Here is a 16,708-nt window from a genome sequence, read left to right as displayed (position 1 = left end):
GTGGTCCCTAAGACCCCAGGAGCCCTGCACCCAGGGACAGAGGAGGGCCTTGCACCCCCTCGCCCAGCCACGGGGCACTGGAGCTTTTCACCGGGAAAAGAACCCAGACTAAATTTACGCCCAGGCCCGTGCACAGCGGGGAGAGGTCAGGAGGCCCCCACCCCGGCCCCTTGACGCAGTTCCCTTTCCCCTCTGGAGGGGGTTTTCTATTGTTCTCGAAGCCTGGCTCCCAATCTCCCGCACACTCACTTCCTGTTTCCTGGCTGAGAGGAAACAGAGATTTCTGGCCGGGTAGCCACCCCACCACCACCCCCGCCGCCTGTCTCTTTACATTTTTAAAGATATAAAACTGTAATGACCACAGGCGGCTTGGGAGCTCAGCAGCACGGACTGTGAGGCCAGGGGGACCTCAGGGCCACCCATGGGGTGCTCTGCAGCGGGGGGCATGGGCCCCTTTGAGAACCTGGTGGAAGCTGTGAGCCCCTCCGCCCCCTCCCCCAAAAAGGGCTTGGGCACAAGCTGTCCACTGTGACAGTGTTTAGAGACCCCCAGCTCCCCCACAGGGCTCCCCGTCTGATCTGACAAGTGGGGAAACTGAGGCAGGGCAGCTTCCAGCCTCTAACCTCCCTGACCTGTCCGGAGGCCACGGCTGCCCCACGGAGAAGCAGACTCTCCTGGCCACACGGTCTCCCTGCGGAGGGGACCCCCCGCTGCTCCCAGCAGCCCCCCTGGCCCCCCAGACGGCTGGGATGATGGGCGGTCCGGACGCTGTGCCCGAGACCTGCCTGGGGGTGGGGGCCGCCATGCCCACCGCCCTGCAGACTGCTGGAGGTTGGAGGTCAGACTGCCCGTGACGGTCTTCGTGACCCTGAGAGGTCAGCCGTCCTCCACAGACAGGGTCAGATGGCAGAGTGAGCCCCTCAGGGTGGGCCTGAGAGCCTGCGGGAGCCACACACACGCAGCTCAGCAGCAGCGGAGCTTCAGCCGCCCCGCTTGCTCTTTTCTTCCCCGAAGGCCTCGGAGGGTCTGGCTCCCGGCTCTCCCTGAGTGGGCAGGGCGGGGAGGGGACAGGATGGCCCAAGATGGGGGCGCTGAACCGTGGCCCACCTCCAGTAGCCTGCTCCCCCCTCCACACACACACGTCGGTTCTCTGGAACTTCCCTTTCCCTCCTGGGAGATAAAGTGTTTTTTCCCCTCCACGTTAATGGCCGCCCCATCCGTCGGGCTTGGCAAATTGCAGCCTGACCATGAGTGGGGCTTCCGTCCAGGGAGCCAGGCAGGGAGCGCAAGCCTCCCTCCCTCACCCCCCACGACAGGGGGAGCTCTGAGGGGCTGGGGGCAGCGTGGGCTCCAGGCAAAGCCGGGCACTGGGACAAGCCTGGGCCATGGGGCTGAGGACCCGAGGATTAGGGCCCGGCCATAGCCCCGGGAGGGAGGGTGTCAGGCTCTGTCATGGGCTCTCCCTGCTCAGCGAGGTTCCTGCAGGGGTCAGCCCGGACCACCACTGCCCACCTGCCAGCTTCCAGGCGGGACCCGGTGCCCAGCTCCTGGCCATAGTCAGCACCTTGACCTTGACCTTGACCCCAACCTGGCCAACAGCTCTAGAGACAAACATTTCATGGAGGCTCCTGGGAGCCGGGGGTGCACTGCACACCCACAGCAGAAATTACGCCAGGGGACCCCCCAAGCTTACTCCCCAGGGGTGGTCTCTCCTCTCTCCACTGCCCAGACCACTGGTGCCCTGGGACGTTCACTGTGCCTGCATTTTACAGACTGCTCAGCGAAGCAGAGGCTCGGAGCTCGGCCCCCTCAGAGCTGCCCTGCTCCCCAAGTGCCCCCTGCCCAGCTCTCACCCCCACCCCGGTATCTCTCCCATAAAATGAATCTTTCCCCAGGGAGGAAATCTGTGGTTCAAAAAATAAGATTTTCTCCATCTCCCTGTATTAGAGAAATAACAGCACAGCAGTACCCTGCAAAGTCATCAGAGGGGGGGCTTCCCTGAGCAACACAGCAATACCCCTGCAAAGTCATCAGAGTGCAGGCTTCCCTGAACAACACAGCAGTACCCCTGCAAAGTCATCAGAGGGGGTGCTTCCCTGGTGGTGCAGTGGCTGAGAGTCCGCCTGCCGATGCAGGGGACACGGGTTCGTGCCCTGGTCCGGGAAGATCCCACGTGCCGCGGAGCGGCTGGGCCCGTGAGCCATGGCCACTGGGCCTGCACATCCGGAGCCTGTGCTCCGCAACGGGAGAGGCCACAACAGTGAGAGGCCCGCGTACCACACACACACACACACACACAAAACTCATCAGGGTGGCTAAAATGAAAGAGCGGAGAGCAGTAAGTGCTGACGAGGCTGCCGGGCGTCCAGTGCACTCCCGCACTGTGGGTGGGGGAGACCCGGAGAAATGTTGGGCAGTGGTTGGTTTCATGACTCTCCCAGGAAGTGTGGTGACCAGGATGGGTCAGTGGCAGAGCCCATGGAGACCCTCGGGGAACCGAGGCCGGGGGGCGGTGAAGGACGTGTTCTGGGCCTCCGCCTGAGCAGCAGAAAGGTTGTGACGGCTGCATGGGTGGTCCCCAGGGAGGGAGGATGGGGAACAGCAAGGAGAAGAGGCCAAGGGTCCCCCGAGGGCCTCCTGCTGCCCAGGCACCCCTGGGCTCCACGACCAGAGCTTCCATTTCCCGCCAGCCGACCTTAGATGACCATCTTCCCTCGTGAGCCTCAGCTGCATCAGCTCAAGGGTAAGACGTGCGTACGCCACACACCGCACGGCCATGGGCACTTCTAACAGATGTGCAAGGCGGGAGTCAGGGCGGTTGGGGGGGAGATGAAGACCCCCAGCTGCTGGACAGACCCCATTCTCCCTGTGGGACCTCTGGCTCCCTTTGGGACCTGGCCCAGCACTGGAGACAGCTCACTGGCCCCAGGGGAAGGCGAGCTGCCTTCCAGCCCCACTGGGGACGGGTCACTGGACCGAGCGCACGCGTCCCTTGATGAAGGGTCAGCCGCATCTGGCGTGAATCTGGCTGACAGAGCCATCCTGTCCCCGAGGCCAGCGGGCCACTCCAGGGGATAAACAGGAAGCCCCATCTCTCCCCTGCTCTGTCCGCTGCGCCTTCCCTCCTGCAGCCCGGCTCACACGCCGCGCCCGGCACCCCTCAGGCTGCCTCAGATGCCCACGCTGGCCTCTGCTGGGGGCTTGGTCCATCCACTCCTGGGCCTGTGGAGGCCAAAAGCCTGGCGGTGAGGGTTCCCAGGAAGGTCCCAGGAGGACCAGGAGACCCTGGCCGCCCCCACCATGCCCCCGGCCTGACCAGCACACTCTGGGAAGGTAAGGCAACACGACTCACCTTCAGTCAACCGCAGCACGCCTGCAGGCAGGCTGGGAGGCAGCGCCACCTCACCTACTGACGGTGGGGCAGATGGGGAAACTGAGGCCTGCTGTGGCCAGAGGCTCCAGCCGTGCGAGCCAAAGCTGGGACCAGAACACCAGCTTCCCGACCCCACTGGGGCCCTGCCTTGGACGCCACACCCAAGGCCAGCAAGGCTCCGGGTTCGGGTCTCTGAGCCACCCAGGTGTGGACGGCCTGGAGGTCGCTGACCAATCCCACCAGGTGGCCGCCTCCACGCTGGGCCTGTGGGGTAGGGGTAGCCGGCCAGAGGGGAGTCTGCCCTGCCCTCAGGGGAGGCGCCAACTCCTTCCCAAACTGACTCCTGCTGTGGTGGCGTGCTGGACGATCTCGAACAGACGCCAGGGTCGGGCGGGCTGGGGGCGGCAGGGGGGCCTCCTTGAGGATGGGGGTAGTCCTGGCCCACCCCAGGTAGACTCCCCCTCCAGCCTGGACCACAGAGTGAGCTCCACCCACCCCAGCACCTGGGAAGGGGGCCCATGGGGCAGGAAGCACCCGTGACCCCTCTGCCGGACCCCAAGACCCTCCTGGAGTCTGAGGGGGTGCCAGCCAGCACCAGCCCACCCTCCTGTGCAGACCCTCCCGGCGCCGGACCTGCGGTGGGTTAGAGCAGGACCCTAGCGCGTCTCCCGCGTCAGGCTCTGAGGCTCCGGGACCTGAGAGCGGAGGGCACCGTGGGGTTTTAGGCGACAGGCCGGGCCAGGCTGGCGTGTGGAGGCAAAGCCTCCTTTCCTTGCCCTGGTTCTGGTCTCGGCCCAGGAGGGGCTGTGGGAGGGCAGAGCTTGTCGGGAGGGGGTCACAGAGCAGTGGGGGTCCCAGAACCAGTGGGCAGCAGCGGCGGAGCCAGGGCAGGGAAGGCTGGGATGTGGAGGACCCGGGATCTGCCTTCCCCATACCTGTAATTCCACCATTCAACCCACCATTCTGTCTCTGTGCTCTGGGCATCCTTCCAGAAAGTTCCCTAACAGGCTCATGCTTTAGAGGGAGGGGTGGCCCATTAACCGTTACACAAAGTTGGCTAATTAGCTACTCCCAACCTCAGCCCGTCCCCTGGCAGGGATAGGTCTGCCCCTGGAGTGGGGGCACAGGAGGAACTGGGGGCTCACTGAGAAAAGAGAGAAAGGGGCCAGCTTCTGTCCTGATCTGTTCCTGCTCACCTGAGGTGAGTCCCTTTCCTCCCTGGGCCTCAGTCTCCGCATCCATACACAGAAGGGGCGGGGCCCAGCCAACCCTGATGTCTGCTGTGTCTTCCACCCAGGGGCACAGAGCAGATCCCTGGGCCTGGGGTTAGGGTTAGGGGTAGGGTTAGGGGTAGGGTTAGGGGTTAGGGTTAGGGGTTAGGGGTTAGGGGTTAGGGTTAGGGTTAGGGGTTAGGGGTTAGGGTTAGGGGTTAGGGGTTAGGGGTTAGGGTTAGGGTTAGGGGTTAGGGTTAGGGTTAGGGTTAGGGTTAGGGTTAGGGTTAGGGTTAGGGGTTAGGGTTAGGGTTAGGGTTAGGGGTTAGGGTTAGGGTTAGGGTTAGGGTTAGGGTTAGGGTTAGAGGGTTAGGGTTAGGGTTTAGGGTTAGGTTTAGGGTTAGGGTTAGGGTTAGGGTTAGGGGTTAGGGTTAGGGTTAGGGTTAGGGATAGGGTTAGGGTTAGGGTTAGGGTTAGGGTTAGGGTCTTTGTGATGTGGGCAGAGGGTCACCTCCTTGGTGGGAGCAAAGCCTAACCTGGCCCCTACACTCTCGAAAGTACACTCAGCAGGACACACTCAGTGTATGGTTGGGAACCCTAACCCTTCTGGACAGATGTACCCTCAGGTGGGAGAGCCATGGGGCCGAGAGTGGGCCACGTGGGTTGGAGCGGAAGAGATGGGGGATGAGCGCCCCCAGACCTCCTTGCGCTCAATCCGGCAACACTTGACAGCCCGGAGCCTTGTCAGCCGTCACCGCCACCTCACTCGCTGGCAGCTCTCTTGGCCCCATGGGATAGATGGGGAAACTGAGGCCCGGAGAAGTGAAGGCCCTGGCTGACCCCAGCCTCATGCCTGCAAGAGACCCTCCTATGGGGGCGGGGAAGGGAGCAGTCCCTGCTGACCACTGAGACCCACCAGAAGGGCGGGCAGACTTCCCTCCTGCTCTCGGAGGCATTCGGGGGCGTGGGGGGTTGGGTGTGGAATTTCCCAAGCTGCTCCGGCCTCCCTCTTGGCCGGGAAATCCATTTGGGTGGGGCCAGAGGGAGGTAGGGCTGAGTAGAGATGCTCAAGGCCAGAGAGTCGGAGAGGGTCCCACCTGTGGGTGGGCGAGTGCTGACCCCGGAGCAGGGCTCAGACCCGAGGACAATGGGGTTTGGGGGGCGCTGCTCACTCAGAGCACTCAGCCAGGTGTGTCCTCAGTAGCTGCCCTTTGGGCACCCAGCCAACTAGCATCGCAGCAACAGGTGCTCAGCCTGCGGGTCCCCAGCACCGCCTAAATGAGGAAATTGCGGGTCTGAGCTGGAGGGCTGGACCACCTGGAGGGTCTGAAGGAGCACCCCCTTTGGCCACCTAGAGGCCCCCCTCAGCCTCTGGAAGCCAAGGGAGGAGAGGGGGCCTGGGAACGCGCTTTGCCCTCCTCTGAAGAGGGTCCTGGAAGTAGGACTGGGGGCTTTCGCCCATGCTTGCACACGCCCAGGAGTAGGGGGCCCACCGCCCCATTCCTAGAGAAGGCCTGAGCCTCTGAGCTGACGTCTGCCCCTCTCCGTCACCCCCCACCATGGCCACTCTAGGCCCCAGGGACTCACAGAGCGGGCTGTTCTCAGCCCACCCAGCCTCCTGCCCCATCCCCAGCTCTCTTCTGGCCGCTCCCACCCCCGGGCCCTGGCACACACACCCGGGGGTGCAGGTGCACGCCCTGGGGGTCACAGGAAGAACGGCCCCCTCCATGGAGCCGCACTAATGTGGTCCCACCAGCTTGGTGGACCCACGGCCCTGGGAGGGCCCTGTGTGCCAGCCACGTCCTCTGTCACACACTGGGCCCAGCTGGGCCCCAGCGTCACCAGCCAGGCTGCAGCTGGGCCCGAGCACCGTCTCTGGCTGCTTCAGGATTAGAGCCTGGTCCCTGGGGAGAGCTCCCCCACCCCTGCCCCCGCCGCTGGGCCCAGGCCCTCCCTCGGCGGCCCCCCACCGCCCCTCGGCCTCCTGTTTGTTCACTGACAGATCCCCGTTATCAGCGGACAGCACACACAGGAAGTCCGGCTGGGAAGGGCCCATCCCAACCCCGATTTACACGGGGACGGAGCATAAAAAGCCGCCCTTCCTCGCTCCGGGAGGAGCCTCCCTGCCCCGAGTCCACCGTCCCCATGGCCAAGACGGAGGCCTCCGACAGGACAGGCAGGCGGCCTCGGGAGTTGCCTCAAGGCGGCCGGCGAGGGGTAGGGCCCAGCCCTGGCCTGAGGGAGCAGCAGTGGTGGCCATGGCCGAGCCAGCCCCGGGGCGGCACCAGGTAGGGCAGGGGCGGCCTTGGAGGGCAGGGAGGGGGGAGAGCAGGGCGAGCGCCCCTCTGAGGGCTCTGTGGACTGCGGGCACCTGCGGGCTGAGCACCGAGGGTCTGCACTCCACTAGCCGGGGCCACCGCATCATGCCCCCATCAGTGCCATCCTCACCTTGGCCAAGGGCACCCGCTGGGGGTGGCACAGTCTGGATGCCAGTCTGGCCTGCCCGACACTGACGCTTACGCTGGGCAGCCCAGCAGCTGCTGTGAGCCCTGGCCGGAGAAGCCAGCGCGGCGGCCTCGCTGCGCCTCGCACGCCCTCCCGCGCCCGCTCTGATTTCCCAGGGAAGCCCCCGGGGTTGGCAGTAAGGCCCCTCTTCTCTGTGACCTGCGTGTCCCGAGGGCATCGTCCCCCAAGGGTGGGAGAGCACCCCGAGGGTGTCGGGGAGGGGCGCCGGGGAGGGGTGGGAACCCCAAAGCGAAATCTAGAGCCAGGAGGAGCCATGCCAGTGGGGGGCACTGAGCACAGCCCCAGGAGGAGCCCCTCTTCTGCTGCGCTGGCCGGGGGCGGGCGGGGGACAGCTTGGTGTGGCACAGTGCGGGTGCTCTCTTGGCTCCCCTTGCAGCCTAGGGGAGCCCCCCACCCAGAGCAGCCCAGGTCCCCGAGCGGCAGGGCCCTTCCTGGCCTCTGACAGTCTTGTTGTCACGTCCACCCCAGCAGTCTGTGTGACAAACACCCACTTTCCAGATAAGAAAGCAGGTGCTGACGGTCCTCCCAGCTTAGCAGCGGAGCAAGGACCAGCCACGCAGCTCGCCAGGCCCCTTTCTGCCCAGGCCTGAGGTCAAAGGGTCAAGTGACCAGCTTCAGGGACTGGATGGGGGCAGGGAACAGGGCAGGGCAACTCTCCCTCCAGTGCCCCTGGGCCTGGCCCTTAACTCTCTACTGCCTGGGGCTGCCTGCTTGGGTTGGGGGTGGGGGGAGAGACACCGCCACGCCAGGGACCACCCCCCACTTCACAGTTATCCCAGCCCCCGCCACCCAGCCACCCTCAGGTCATCTTCCAGGGGCTTCCAGGGGCCCCTGGTCCAGGAAGGGGCTCCTGTCCAGCCTCCTGTGTCCCCTCCCTTCCTTTACCTCCTGTGCACCAAAGTAGGCCTGATCCGGACGCCCCCCGAGCTGAAGGCCCCCCTCCCCATGAACCTGCAGGATGCCCTCCCAGCACCCCGGGCTTTGCAGAGCTTTCCATCCCAGGACTCAGGACCCCCGGGCAACAGGGTGTGGGCAGGCCTGAAAGGCCCGTTCCTCTCTGGCCATCAGAGGGGTGGGGATCTGTAGTCCAAGTGCAGGCCAAGCTCCCACAGCCACATGGAGGCCGGCCCCGTCCCCCTCCCCAGCCCCTGGATGTCACGGTGACCAAGGCTGTGCGCTAACCCACACCGTGTCTCTGATCCGCAGACCCCGGCACAGGAGGGGAAAGGGCAGCCCCCACCGCTGCCACCAGTGTCTGGGGCATGAGGGAGACTGCTTCTCCAGGTGAGTGCCACAGGTGATGCTCTGGGCAGCAGCAGGGGGCCTGGCTGGGCCCGGGCACGGTTTACACGTGTGCACGCGCGCGCACACACACACGCACGCACTTAGGCGAACAGGGCCTGGGCTCCAGTTCCAGGGCAGAAAGTGCCGAGAGGCGCGGGCCCAGGGTGTCACGCGCACTAACGGCTGTAACACGCTGGTGCAGATGTGAGGGCTCCCCAGGGGAGGAGGGGCTGGGGCACCTGGCTCCAGCTGTGCCGGCTGCTGTCTCTTGGGCACTGCTGGCCACTCCACCACATGGGGCTTCTTTACCCCATGCTGTAAATGTGGAGAGGGAGCCTGGAGAGGAGAGGAGAGGTGACTGGCCCAGGAGCCCCCAGTGGTGCCCATGCACTTGAGGGACTCCTTGGAGGCCTGAAGAGCACTCAGGGGTGGTCCCAACTGTCCTGAACAAAGGGGGCACCAGGTGGGAGCCCGGCAGACCCCCTAACCTGGCACACTGGCTGGGAGGGAGGCTCGGTGTTGCACCTAGGACCCGGCGGCGCTCTGCCGAGCCCCACCCCCACCTGTATGATCTCTGGAAGTCCCGGCTATGAGCCGGGGGATCACTGACGTCCACCCCACGTGTGGCTGCAGGGCAGCGGTCAGCTTTAGCCAGCCCCCGGTGCCTAGGGAGCTGGCCACCCGGGGGCTATGGCCATCCCCGGGAGTCGGCGCTCAGCCTAGGGGAGTCGAGAGCTAGCTACCCGCGGCCAGCGCGGGCTCCCCATGCGGCCTCCGGGCACCTGGCTGCTGGCTCAGCCCTGCGTCCTCGGGAGCCGGCTGGGAGGGGCAGTAGCGCTCGGAGGCGGGTAGTGCGTCAGGAGACCCGGTTCCAGCTGACTCACTGCACGGCCCCCGGGGCGCCGTCCGCCGCGGGGCCTCAGTTTCCCAACCTGCGCAATGGGGGCGGGCGGGCGTTCGGAGCCCACCCGGGGGGGGGGCGGGCCGGGGGCGGGCGGGGGGGGGCGGGGCCGGGGTGGGGGGGCGGGCGGGGCCGGGGCCCCTCTGCGCGGTGGCGACAGCGGCGCGTGCGCGCCCCAGATCGGGCGGTGAGTGTGGAGCGAGCGGGGCGCCCGGCTGGGGACGCGGGGACGGCCGCGGGCGGGGGTCTGTTCAACGTTCGGGCTGGGGGCGGGGGCCTCGCCGCGCGCGGAGCTGGGGGGCGACGCAGGGCGACCGCGGGGAGCCCAAAGGTGAGCGGGCCGGGAGCGCCGGGCTCTGCCGCGCGGGCACCCGAACCCCAGCCCGGCCCCGGATCTCGCGGCTGGGTCCGGAGAATGGGCCCAGCGGCCTTGGGAAAGGGCGCCCCCTGCTGGTGACAGGTGACCCGGGCCGGGCCGCGCGGGTGGGCCCGGGCGGGGGAGGGGTGGGGCGCCGCAGCCCCTCATCCCCCTATCCGGGCCCTGCGGCTCCCCCAGGGCCTGACTCAGAGCCTCGCGGGCCCCGGACCCCGCAGCCCAGGCCAGCGGTACCCTGCGGTGGCGGAGCGGGGGGACGTGTCACTCCACCCTCGCTCCCACTCTCCACGGAGCCGGCCGTGCAGGGGGAAGGGGAGACGTGGGGTGGGCGGTGGAGAGGGCGCACCCCCAGGGAATCAGTCTTGTAATCTCACTCCGCCTCTCCGCATCCACCCCCGCCCATCCAAACGTCCAAAGCACCCCTCACGGTGGAAGGGGGAACCAGGGCTATCGCCCTGCGGTGGAGTCAGGCCCCTCCCTCTAACGACTGTCTCCCCGGGTGGGGTCAGCGAGGCGGCAGCCCGGGGCAGGTGGGAGGGAAGGTGGTGGCAGGGCTCGTGCAGACAGAGGGGATGGGACTTTATTGCTTATCGTTCTGGAGGTACCACAGAGCGCCCTGCCCGGGCTCCCCGCCCCAGCAGGGCTGTAACACCAAAGGGAAATGGGATTCTGCCAGCCCAGCACAGGCTGGTCAGCGCCATCGGCTTCCTCTGGCCTAGGGGAAAAGCGTGACTTTCAAAAATCAACTCTCTTCTTTTAAAAAGCACGATTTCCTTTCTAACCAGCTTCCGATAGGTTGGGGAGGTGCTTGGGGTGGGTGTTTGCGGAGGACAGTCACATTTGCATGAGATGCCCCGCCCTCCAGGTGGCCGGCGTGGGAGAGCTCAGGGTGTGCGGAACCCGGAGGCCCCTGCCCAGCCCTGCCAGCCCCCCGGCCCACCTCTGCCTTCCCAGGGCCCACTCCGCAGGACCACCTGTCCCCACCATTTCAATTCTTGCCTGGACCGCCACCAGGCCCGCTGTCTAACAGTGCGCTCCCCCCAGAGTTCATCTTCCGAGCCAACTCTGACTGGCAGGACATGTCCCTGCCCAGAAACAGCTAAGAAGCACCCCCCCGCCGCCCCAAAACTAAGTCCAACACCTCAGCTGCCCGCTGCAGCCTCTGCCTGCTCGGCCACCCAGCCCTCCCCTCTCAGGCCCGTGACAGAGAACAGGAGGTGCAGGAAAGCCTTCGTGCAGCTGCCTTCCTGCCCAGCCCAGGGCCGCGTGGTGCCGTGGGAAGAGCATGGCCCGAACACCCAGCTGAACCCGCGCGTGGACCAGGCGTGGCATCGCCTCCCTCTGGGTCGGCCTGGGCGGGCATCTGGGGCTCAGTGATGCTCATGGTGGTTTAGGGACTGACCGTAAACCAGAGGAGCCAGAGGAGGGGCCTCCGAGACCCTAGTGGTGTCTTTGAGGAAAGTGAGTCCCAGAGTCCCAGAGAGGGAGGTGACTGTACCCAGCCTCTGCTCCCCGCCCCACCACACACACCAGTTCATCTCCTTCCTGTGCCCTTTCCTTCGCGCGGGCGGCGGCGGGGGGGGGCCTGCAGGGCCAGGCTCAGCCCACCTGGGGGAAACCTCAGATGGGGCGCCCGGAGCATGGGAGCAGAGAGCTCCCAGCTCCCCAGACCCCTGGCTGTGCACACAGATAGCAGCCCCGCCCCCGTCCCCTGGGCTTGCCACAGACCATCAGTTCCCGGCTGGGGGCTCCCGGGAATCCCTCTCTGGGCCTCCCCGGCTCCCATCCACAGCCAGGGCAGGAACGGTGATCGGCTCCACTGGCGTGTGGGGGGGCTGCTCCAGTCCCCCCACCATCTGGGTGCCTAGTAGGGCCACTGTCTTGGGAGCCCTGGAGGCTGTCTGCACTAGCGGTTTAGTCCCCGGCAGGGGAGTGACCCCCCTCTTAAGTGCAGGCCCCGGCCCCACCCTGAGGAGGACCATAGTGGCCCCTGCCTGCTGGGCACCTGCACCCCAGTGGACCCCCAAGCCACCACGGCTGGCTCCCCGTCTGGCACGTGAGGTCACTGAAGGCCACAAGGGCACAGCCAGCTGGGGGGGGGTTCCGCCCCGCCACTAACACCCCAATTGCAGACTGAGGCGGGGAGTACAAGCCCTGCCCTGTGGGAAGGGCACCAACCCAGCCAGGGGACGGAGACGTAGTCCAGATGCCCGCCCTGGGCCCCCACCTTCCCCAGTGAACTTGACCAAGCCCAGCGCTGCCCAGGTGTCCCTCTCCCCAGGCAAGGGCTTCAGCTTCTGTTCCCAGACCCCGGATGTCGTGGCCCTTCTGTGGCCCCTGGGCGGGCTGTATGTGGCTGGTGAGGGGCCGGCCTCCCTGTCCAGGTGGGATGGGGGCGGGGAGAGCTGACACCGCCCGTGGAGGCTCTGCCGCTGCGGTGAGAGGTCCCAACAAAGTGGGTGAGCTGGGCGGGTGTCACGGAACCAAGAGGACAGTCTCCACGAGGGGCACGGGCTCGAGGCGGGGTCTGCAGAGGGACTTCCAGGGTTGTGCTTTGCACTTCAGGCCATCCTGAGGAGAAGGCCATTCCATCCGGAAACACAGGCCATGTGGGGCTCCCAGGAGCTGCTCCTGCTCTGGTTCCTGGTGCTGGCGGCGGGTGGCACCGAGCACGTCTACCGGCCTGGGTGAGCCAGGGCGCGGCCTCTGGGCGCTCGGGAGGTGGGGGTGTGCGGCGGGGAGCCCTCGGCCCCTCCCCAGGGCAGCCCCCGGTGTTTGCGGAGCCGAGGCTTCCCTGTGGCTCCTGCCGATGGTCTTTCCCATGGTGACACTGGGAAACCCCTTCCCCGCTTTCCGGCTCCCTTGGGTTCTGGGGCTGGGTCACAGCCCTGGGAGCCCCCCCACTGACTTTCTGGCCCCCATCACCCCATAGCCGCAGGGTGTGTGTCATCGGGGCTCCCAGGGGCCCCGTGTCCGAGTCCTTTGTGCAGCGTGTGTACCAGCCCTTCCTCACCACCTGCGATGGGTACCGAGCCTGCAGCACCTACCGGTGAGCGCCGCCTGCCGCCGCAGGGCCCCATCTGCCACGCACAAGCCCTGGGGCTGGGAGGGCAGTGCGCCCCAGAAGGGAAACTGAGGCCCAGAGCAGGGAAGGGACTCGCCGAGGCCACGTCTGAGTGGGTGGCGGAGACTGACACCTGTTGTAACCTGGGCAGTCCCGACTCAGGAAGCTACCGCTGTGACCTCAAGTATCAGCTGCTACGAGGGCATCTGGCGCATCCTCTCCCCACCCTCATTTTAGGGGGCTCACCCACCCTGTCTGCTCCCCTCCACTTTGGGGGCGCTCCCACCCCCACCCAGCATCGCTGGCTGCAGTCTCCTACCCGCGTGGCTCCCTGAAAGCTTCCTCGTCCTGGCCCTGCCCTTGGGGCTCCAGTGGGCACCCTCTCCCCGTGGCAGCCCCCGGCAGTTACAGATGGAGGTCCTGCCGCCCCCAACACCTAGGACGCCCCAGCCTGTGCCAGTGTGAGGGGCGTGCCTCTCTGGTTCTCCGCTGTGGGAATGTGGCTTTAAAAGATTTTGTTTTCTGAGGTGCTTGAAGACCTCCCTAGTCGGGGATGGGAGACGGTGTGGCAAGCCCCTCCCCTCAGGGCCTAGATCCCCACCCCTAGAACAGGAGGCTCTCCCCCGCAGTGCCACCTCTGCTCCACGCCAGGCTCAGCCGGGCTTCCTCCCAGGCCTCGGGGTCCTGCTCAGCACAGCAGGTTGGGCCGGGGAGGTGGCCTGTGCTGTGAGAGGTACCATCCCTGGGGGAAAGGACCTCTGGGGGCACACCTGGGTGACCTTGTCCATGCTGGGGGAGACGGCTCCTGTGGTTCTGGAGGGCACGGGGACGGAGCCAGCCTGGAAGGCCAGCGGCTGGGGAAGCCCCGGCCGGGGCCCAGGAGACCCACCACCCCTCTGAGCTGCCCCCACCCATCCCGCAGGACCCTCTACAGGACTGCCTACCGCCGCAGCCCTGGGCTGGCCCCCGCCCGGCCTCGCTATGCCTGCTGCCCCGGCTGGAAGAGGACCAGCGGGCTGCCCGGGTCCTGTGCAGCAGGTACGGGCCCCTGGCGCCTGGGGTCAGTTTAAGTAGAACCCAGCGAGGGAGCGGTCCCTCCCGCTCTCCAGATCCGGGGCCAAGCACCAGCTGCTTGTCTCTCAAAACCTGAATGAGCATCTCCGGCACGGCACCCCTTCCTTGGCTGCCACCCCTGCGGGGCCCTGGGGACCCTCCTGAGTTGGTGACAGGCCTCCCCACCCACCCGCAGCAATATGCCAGCCACCATGCCAGAATGGGGGGAGCTGTGTCCAGCCCGGCCGCTGTCACTGCCCTGCAGGATGGCAGGGCGACACCTGCCAGACAGGTGAGGCTGGTTCCACCCTCCCAGAGGGGAGGGGGCCTCCGGGCACCTCCTGTGTGTCCTGGGTAGCCCACCGATGGGTGGGTCTCGAGGGGGCTCAGGGTGGGCGCCCCTGCCTGACAGCCCTTTCCCACAGATGTGGATGAGTGCAGGGCTGGAAGGGGCGGCTGTCCCCAGCGCTGTGTCAATACCGCGGGCAGTTATTGGTGTCAGTGCCGAGAGGGGCACAGCCCATCTGTGGACGGGGCACTCTGCCTGCCCGGGAGAGGGGCCCCCAGGGTGGCCCCGAACCCCGCGACAGGTAAACTCCCCGCTTGCCCCCCTTGCTGATGCGCCTGGGGGGTGGGCAGGGAGGGCCCGAGGTGGTGGGGGTGACGGGCGCACTGGAGGGTGGATGGGTGGTGGCTTCCCACGGGGACCGCGGGGAGGGCCTCAACTCAGCCCGGAGTGGAAGAAGGCGCCCATGTGTCCCTGCCTGGGCAGCCTGGAGACACAGCACCTCCCTCCGCTGGTGACGGGACATTATTACTTTTGGTACGCGCTGTGACACTTCAAACTCGTACCGTGAGTAATAATGCGCCGTTGGCAGCCCGGCACCGAGAGCGAGAGTGCGGCATGGACCTCAGCCCAGAGCCCCTCAGCATGACGGGGACCCCAGCACCGAGGGGCGGGCGGGGTGAGGCTGCGTCTGCCCAGAGCCACCTTCCGGACCAGGAGGATGGCCTTGGTGGACGGCCAGGACCCAAGGTTGGGGGAGGACTCGCCACAACAGCTGGGGCAGGAACCCGGTGCCTGGGGCTGCGCCCCACACCTGGAGCAGAGGCTGGAGGCCCCGCGTCGGGATGCGAGCCCGGCCCCCCTGACTCGGCACCCGGCTCTCCCCAGGAGTGGGCAGTGAGGTGAAGGAGGAAATGCAGAGGCTTCAGTCAAGGGTGGACGTGCTGGAGCAGGTGAGGGCTGGGCGGGGTACCCGGGGGCCTCAGCATGGGGGCAGGGCTCAGTGGGGGAGCCCTGGGCGGGAGGCTTCCCCGCTGCTGACAGCCTAGGGTGCCCTTGGCCTGGGCGCCATGCTGGGCAGGGGCAGCGGACGGTGTCTGGGATGCCAGTACAGGAGGGGGCGGGGCCCCACAGAGAGCGAGGACTCGGCCCAGCCCACCCCCGCCTTTGTCCCTGCAGGGACAGAGTGCCCCTGCGGCCTTTCCGCAGGGTCCTTGGCCCGAGACCCCTCAGCAACCCCTGCCCACCCCTCCTAGCTCCTCCAACCAGGGGTCCCAGGCCTCAGGGACCATTGGCCGGGCTGGCCTGTGTGACATCCGTCTGTGCCGCCCCCTGCCCCGGTCTCCTGGCGCAGAAGCTCACTCTGGTGGACGTCCAGGGCCCTGCAGCTAGAACTGAGTCTGGGGGTTGGCGGTGCCCTTGCTGGCCACCCTATTGTCCTTCAATCCTTGTGGAACAGGGAGGGTGAGGGGCTGGCCCAGGGTCACACAGGCCCTTCTCCACCGGGCCCTCCGCCTGCCCCATAGAAGCTGCAGCTCGTGCTGACCCCGCTTCACAGCCTGGCCTCGCGGGCCCTGGAGCACGGGCTCCCGGACCCGGGCAGCCTCCTGGCCCACTCCCTCCGGCAGCTGGACCGCATTGACTCTCTGAGCGAGCAGATCTCCTTCCTGGAGGAGCAGCTGGGCTCCTGTGAGTGCCGTGGTCCCTGTGACCTCCCCACCCACAGAGTCCCCCTCTGGTAGCCTAGGACCCCCGAGGCTGGGGCCATCTCCTGCCCAGAGAGGCCAGAGGGCGCAGGGAGGGGCAGCCACAGGCCAAGCGGGCAGATCTGGCTGGGCCGGAGGCTGGTGGGGAACGGACACTGCTGACCCCAGCCCCACCCCTTCCACCCATAGGTTCTTGCAAGAAGGAGGTGTGACAGTCCGACCCAGGCCCCCGCTCTGGCCACCAAGAGTCCGAGGACACCGGCCCCACCCTGCCCTGCCCTGGGCCCTGCCCTGCCACCTCTCCCACCAGGAAGGCCCCCCCGCTGCCCCGCGTGGGGAGGGGGCAGTGCGGGCCCTCCTGTGCGAATCCAGCCCCAGCCCAGCCAGCACTCTGGCCTTGTGAGCAGAGCCCGGCCAGACCCCTGCGCCCCCGCAGCCGGCTCTGGGGGCCTGGTGGGCCCACGGCTGAGGAAGGTACGAGGGCTTCCTGCCCAGGGCCTGGCCCCTGTGCTGCTCACCAGGCAGCCCTGATCATCATCAGAATAAAATAAGACTTGAGCCGCTGTGTCCGTGGCTGGATTGCAGGAACATTCTGAACCTGACCGGCCTCCCCCGGCCGACCACCACGTGCTGGGAGGGAGGAGGCTGCCAGCGCGCCCCCTGGGCCCTCCTAGGCAGGGTCGTGGTGCCCCCTCTTCAAAAGGAGCTGGAGCAGGTGGTTTCGTGAAGGTGACGCTGGCCACAGGGACAGCCCCGCCCCGCCCCCCCCACGAGCTGGCCCCACCCCTAGCCAGCAGCCGAAGAGCAGCTCTGCAGCCTCCTTCCCAAGTGCCTGCCTGACCCCTGGGCACGCCTGCCACCCCCAGTGGAAGAAATATCACAGGATGACCGTGGGCCCAGGCCCTGGCAGGGAGCCCCACCGAGGGCA

The 16,708-nt window shown here is 66.9% G+C and overlaps 1 protein-coding gene across 5 annotated transcripts; it reads left to right on the top strand.

Annotated features, from left to right (window-relative positions):
• The first annotated feature begins 3,132 nt into the window (after positions 1–3,132).
• Positions 3,133–16,338, top strand: EGFL7 (EGF like domain multiple 7). Of its 5 annotated transcripts, XM_027104264.1 has the most exons (10): positions 6,838–6,872; positions 8,317–8,394; positions 12,237–12,358; positions 12,604–12,720; positions 13,658–13,773; positions 13,985–14,080; positions 14,214–14,378; positions 14,963–15,027; positions 15,601–15,763; positions 15,970–16,107. In XM_027104264.1, the coding sequence occupies exons 3-10, from the start codon at positions 12,279–12,281 to the stop codon at positions 15,990–15,992; spliced, it is 825 nt and encodes a 274-aa protein (XP_026960065.1). In that variant the 5' UTR covers positions 6,838–6,872; positions 8,317–8,394; positions 12,237–12,278; the 3' UTR covers positions 15,993–16,107. The 5 variants fall into 5 exon arrangements, with proteins under 5 accessions (XP_026960061.1, XP_026960065.1, XP_026960060.1 ...); XM_027104260.1 differs by lacking the exons at positions 6,838–6,872; positions 15,601–15,763 and adding an exon at positions 3,133–3,333 and having other exon boundaries at positions 15,970–16,338; XM_027104259.1 differs by lacking the exon at positions 15,601–15,763 and having other exon boundaries at positions 15,970–16,338.
• The last annotated feature ends 370 nt before the right edge of the window (positions 16,339–16,708 follow it).

This window comes from Aethalodelphis obliquidens, unplaced genomic scaffold, assembly GCF_003676395.1.
Source record: "Aethalodelphis obliquidens isolate GAN/ISIS:26980383/991018 unplaced genomic scaffold, ASM367639v1 scaffold7, whole genome shotgun sequence".
Taxonomy (NCBI): Eukaryota; Metazoa; Chordata; class Mammalia; order Artiodactyla; family Delphinidae; genus Aethalodelphis; species Aethalodelphis obliquidens.
Note: the sequence above shows the minus strand (reverse complement) of the source record. Positions and strands in the feature narration are given on the sequence as shown.

Bases quoted from the DNA above. Each gene is read 5' to 3' on its own strand.
- EGFL7 (XM_027104260.1), top strand. From the start codon at position 12,279: ATGTGGGGCTCCCAGGAGCTGCTCCTGCTCTGGTTCCTGGTGCTGGCG. The intron at 12,359-12,603 runs GTGAGCCAGGGC...ATCACCCCATAG, and splicing joins GAGCACGTCTACCGGCCTGG to CCGCAGGGTGTGTGTCATCG. The intron at 12,721-13,657 runs GTGAGCGCCGCC...CCCATCCCGCAG, and splicing joins CGAGCCTGCAGCACCTACCG to GACCCTCTACAGGACTGCCT.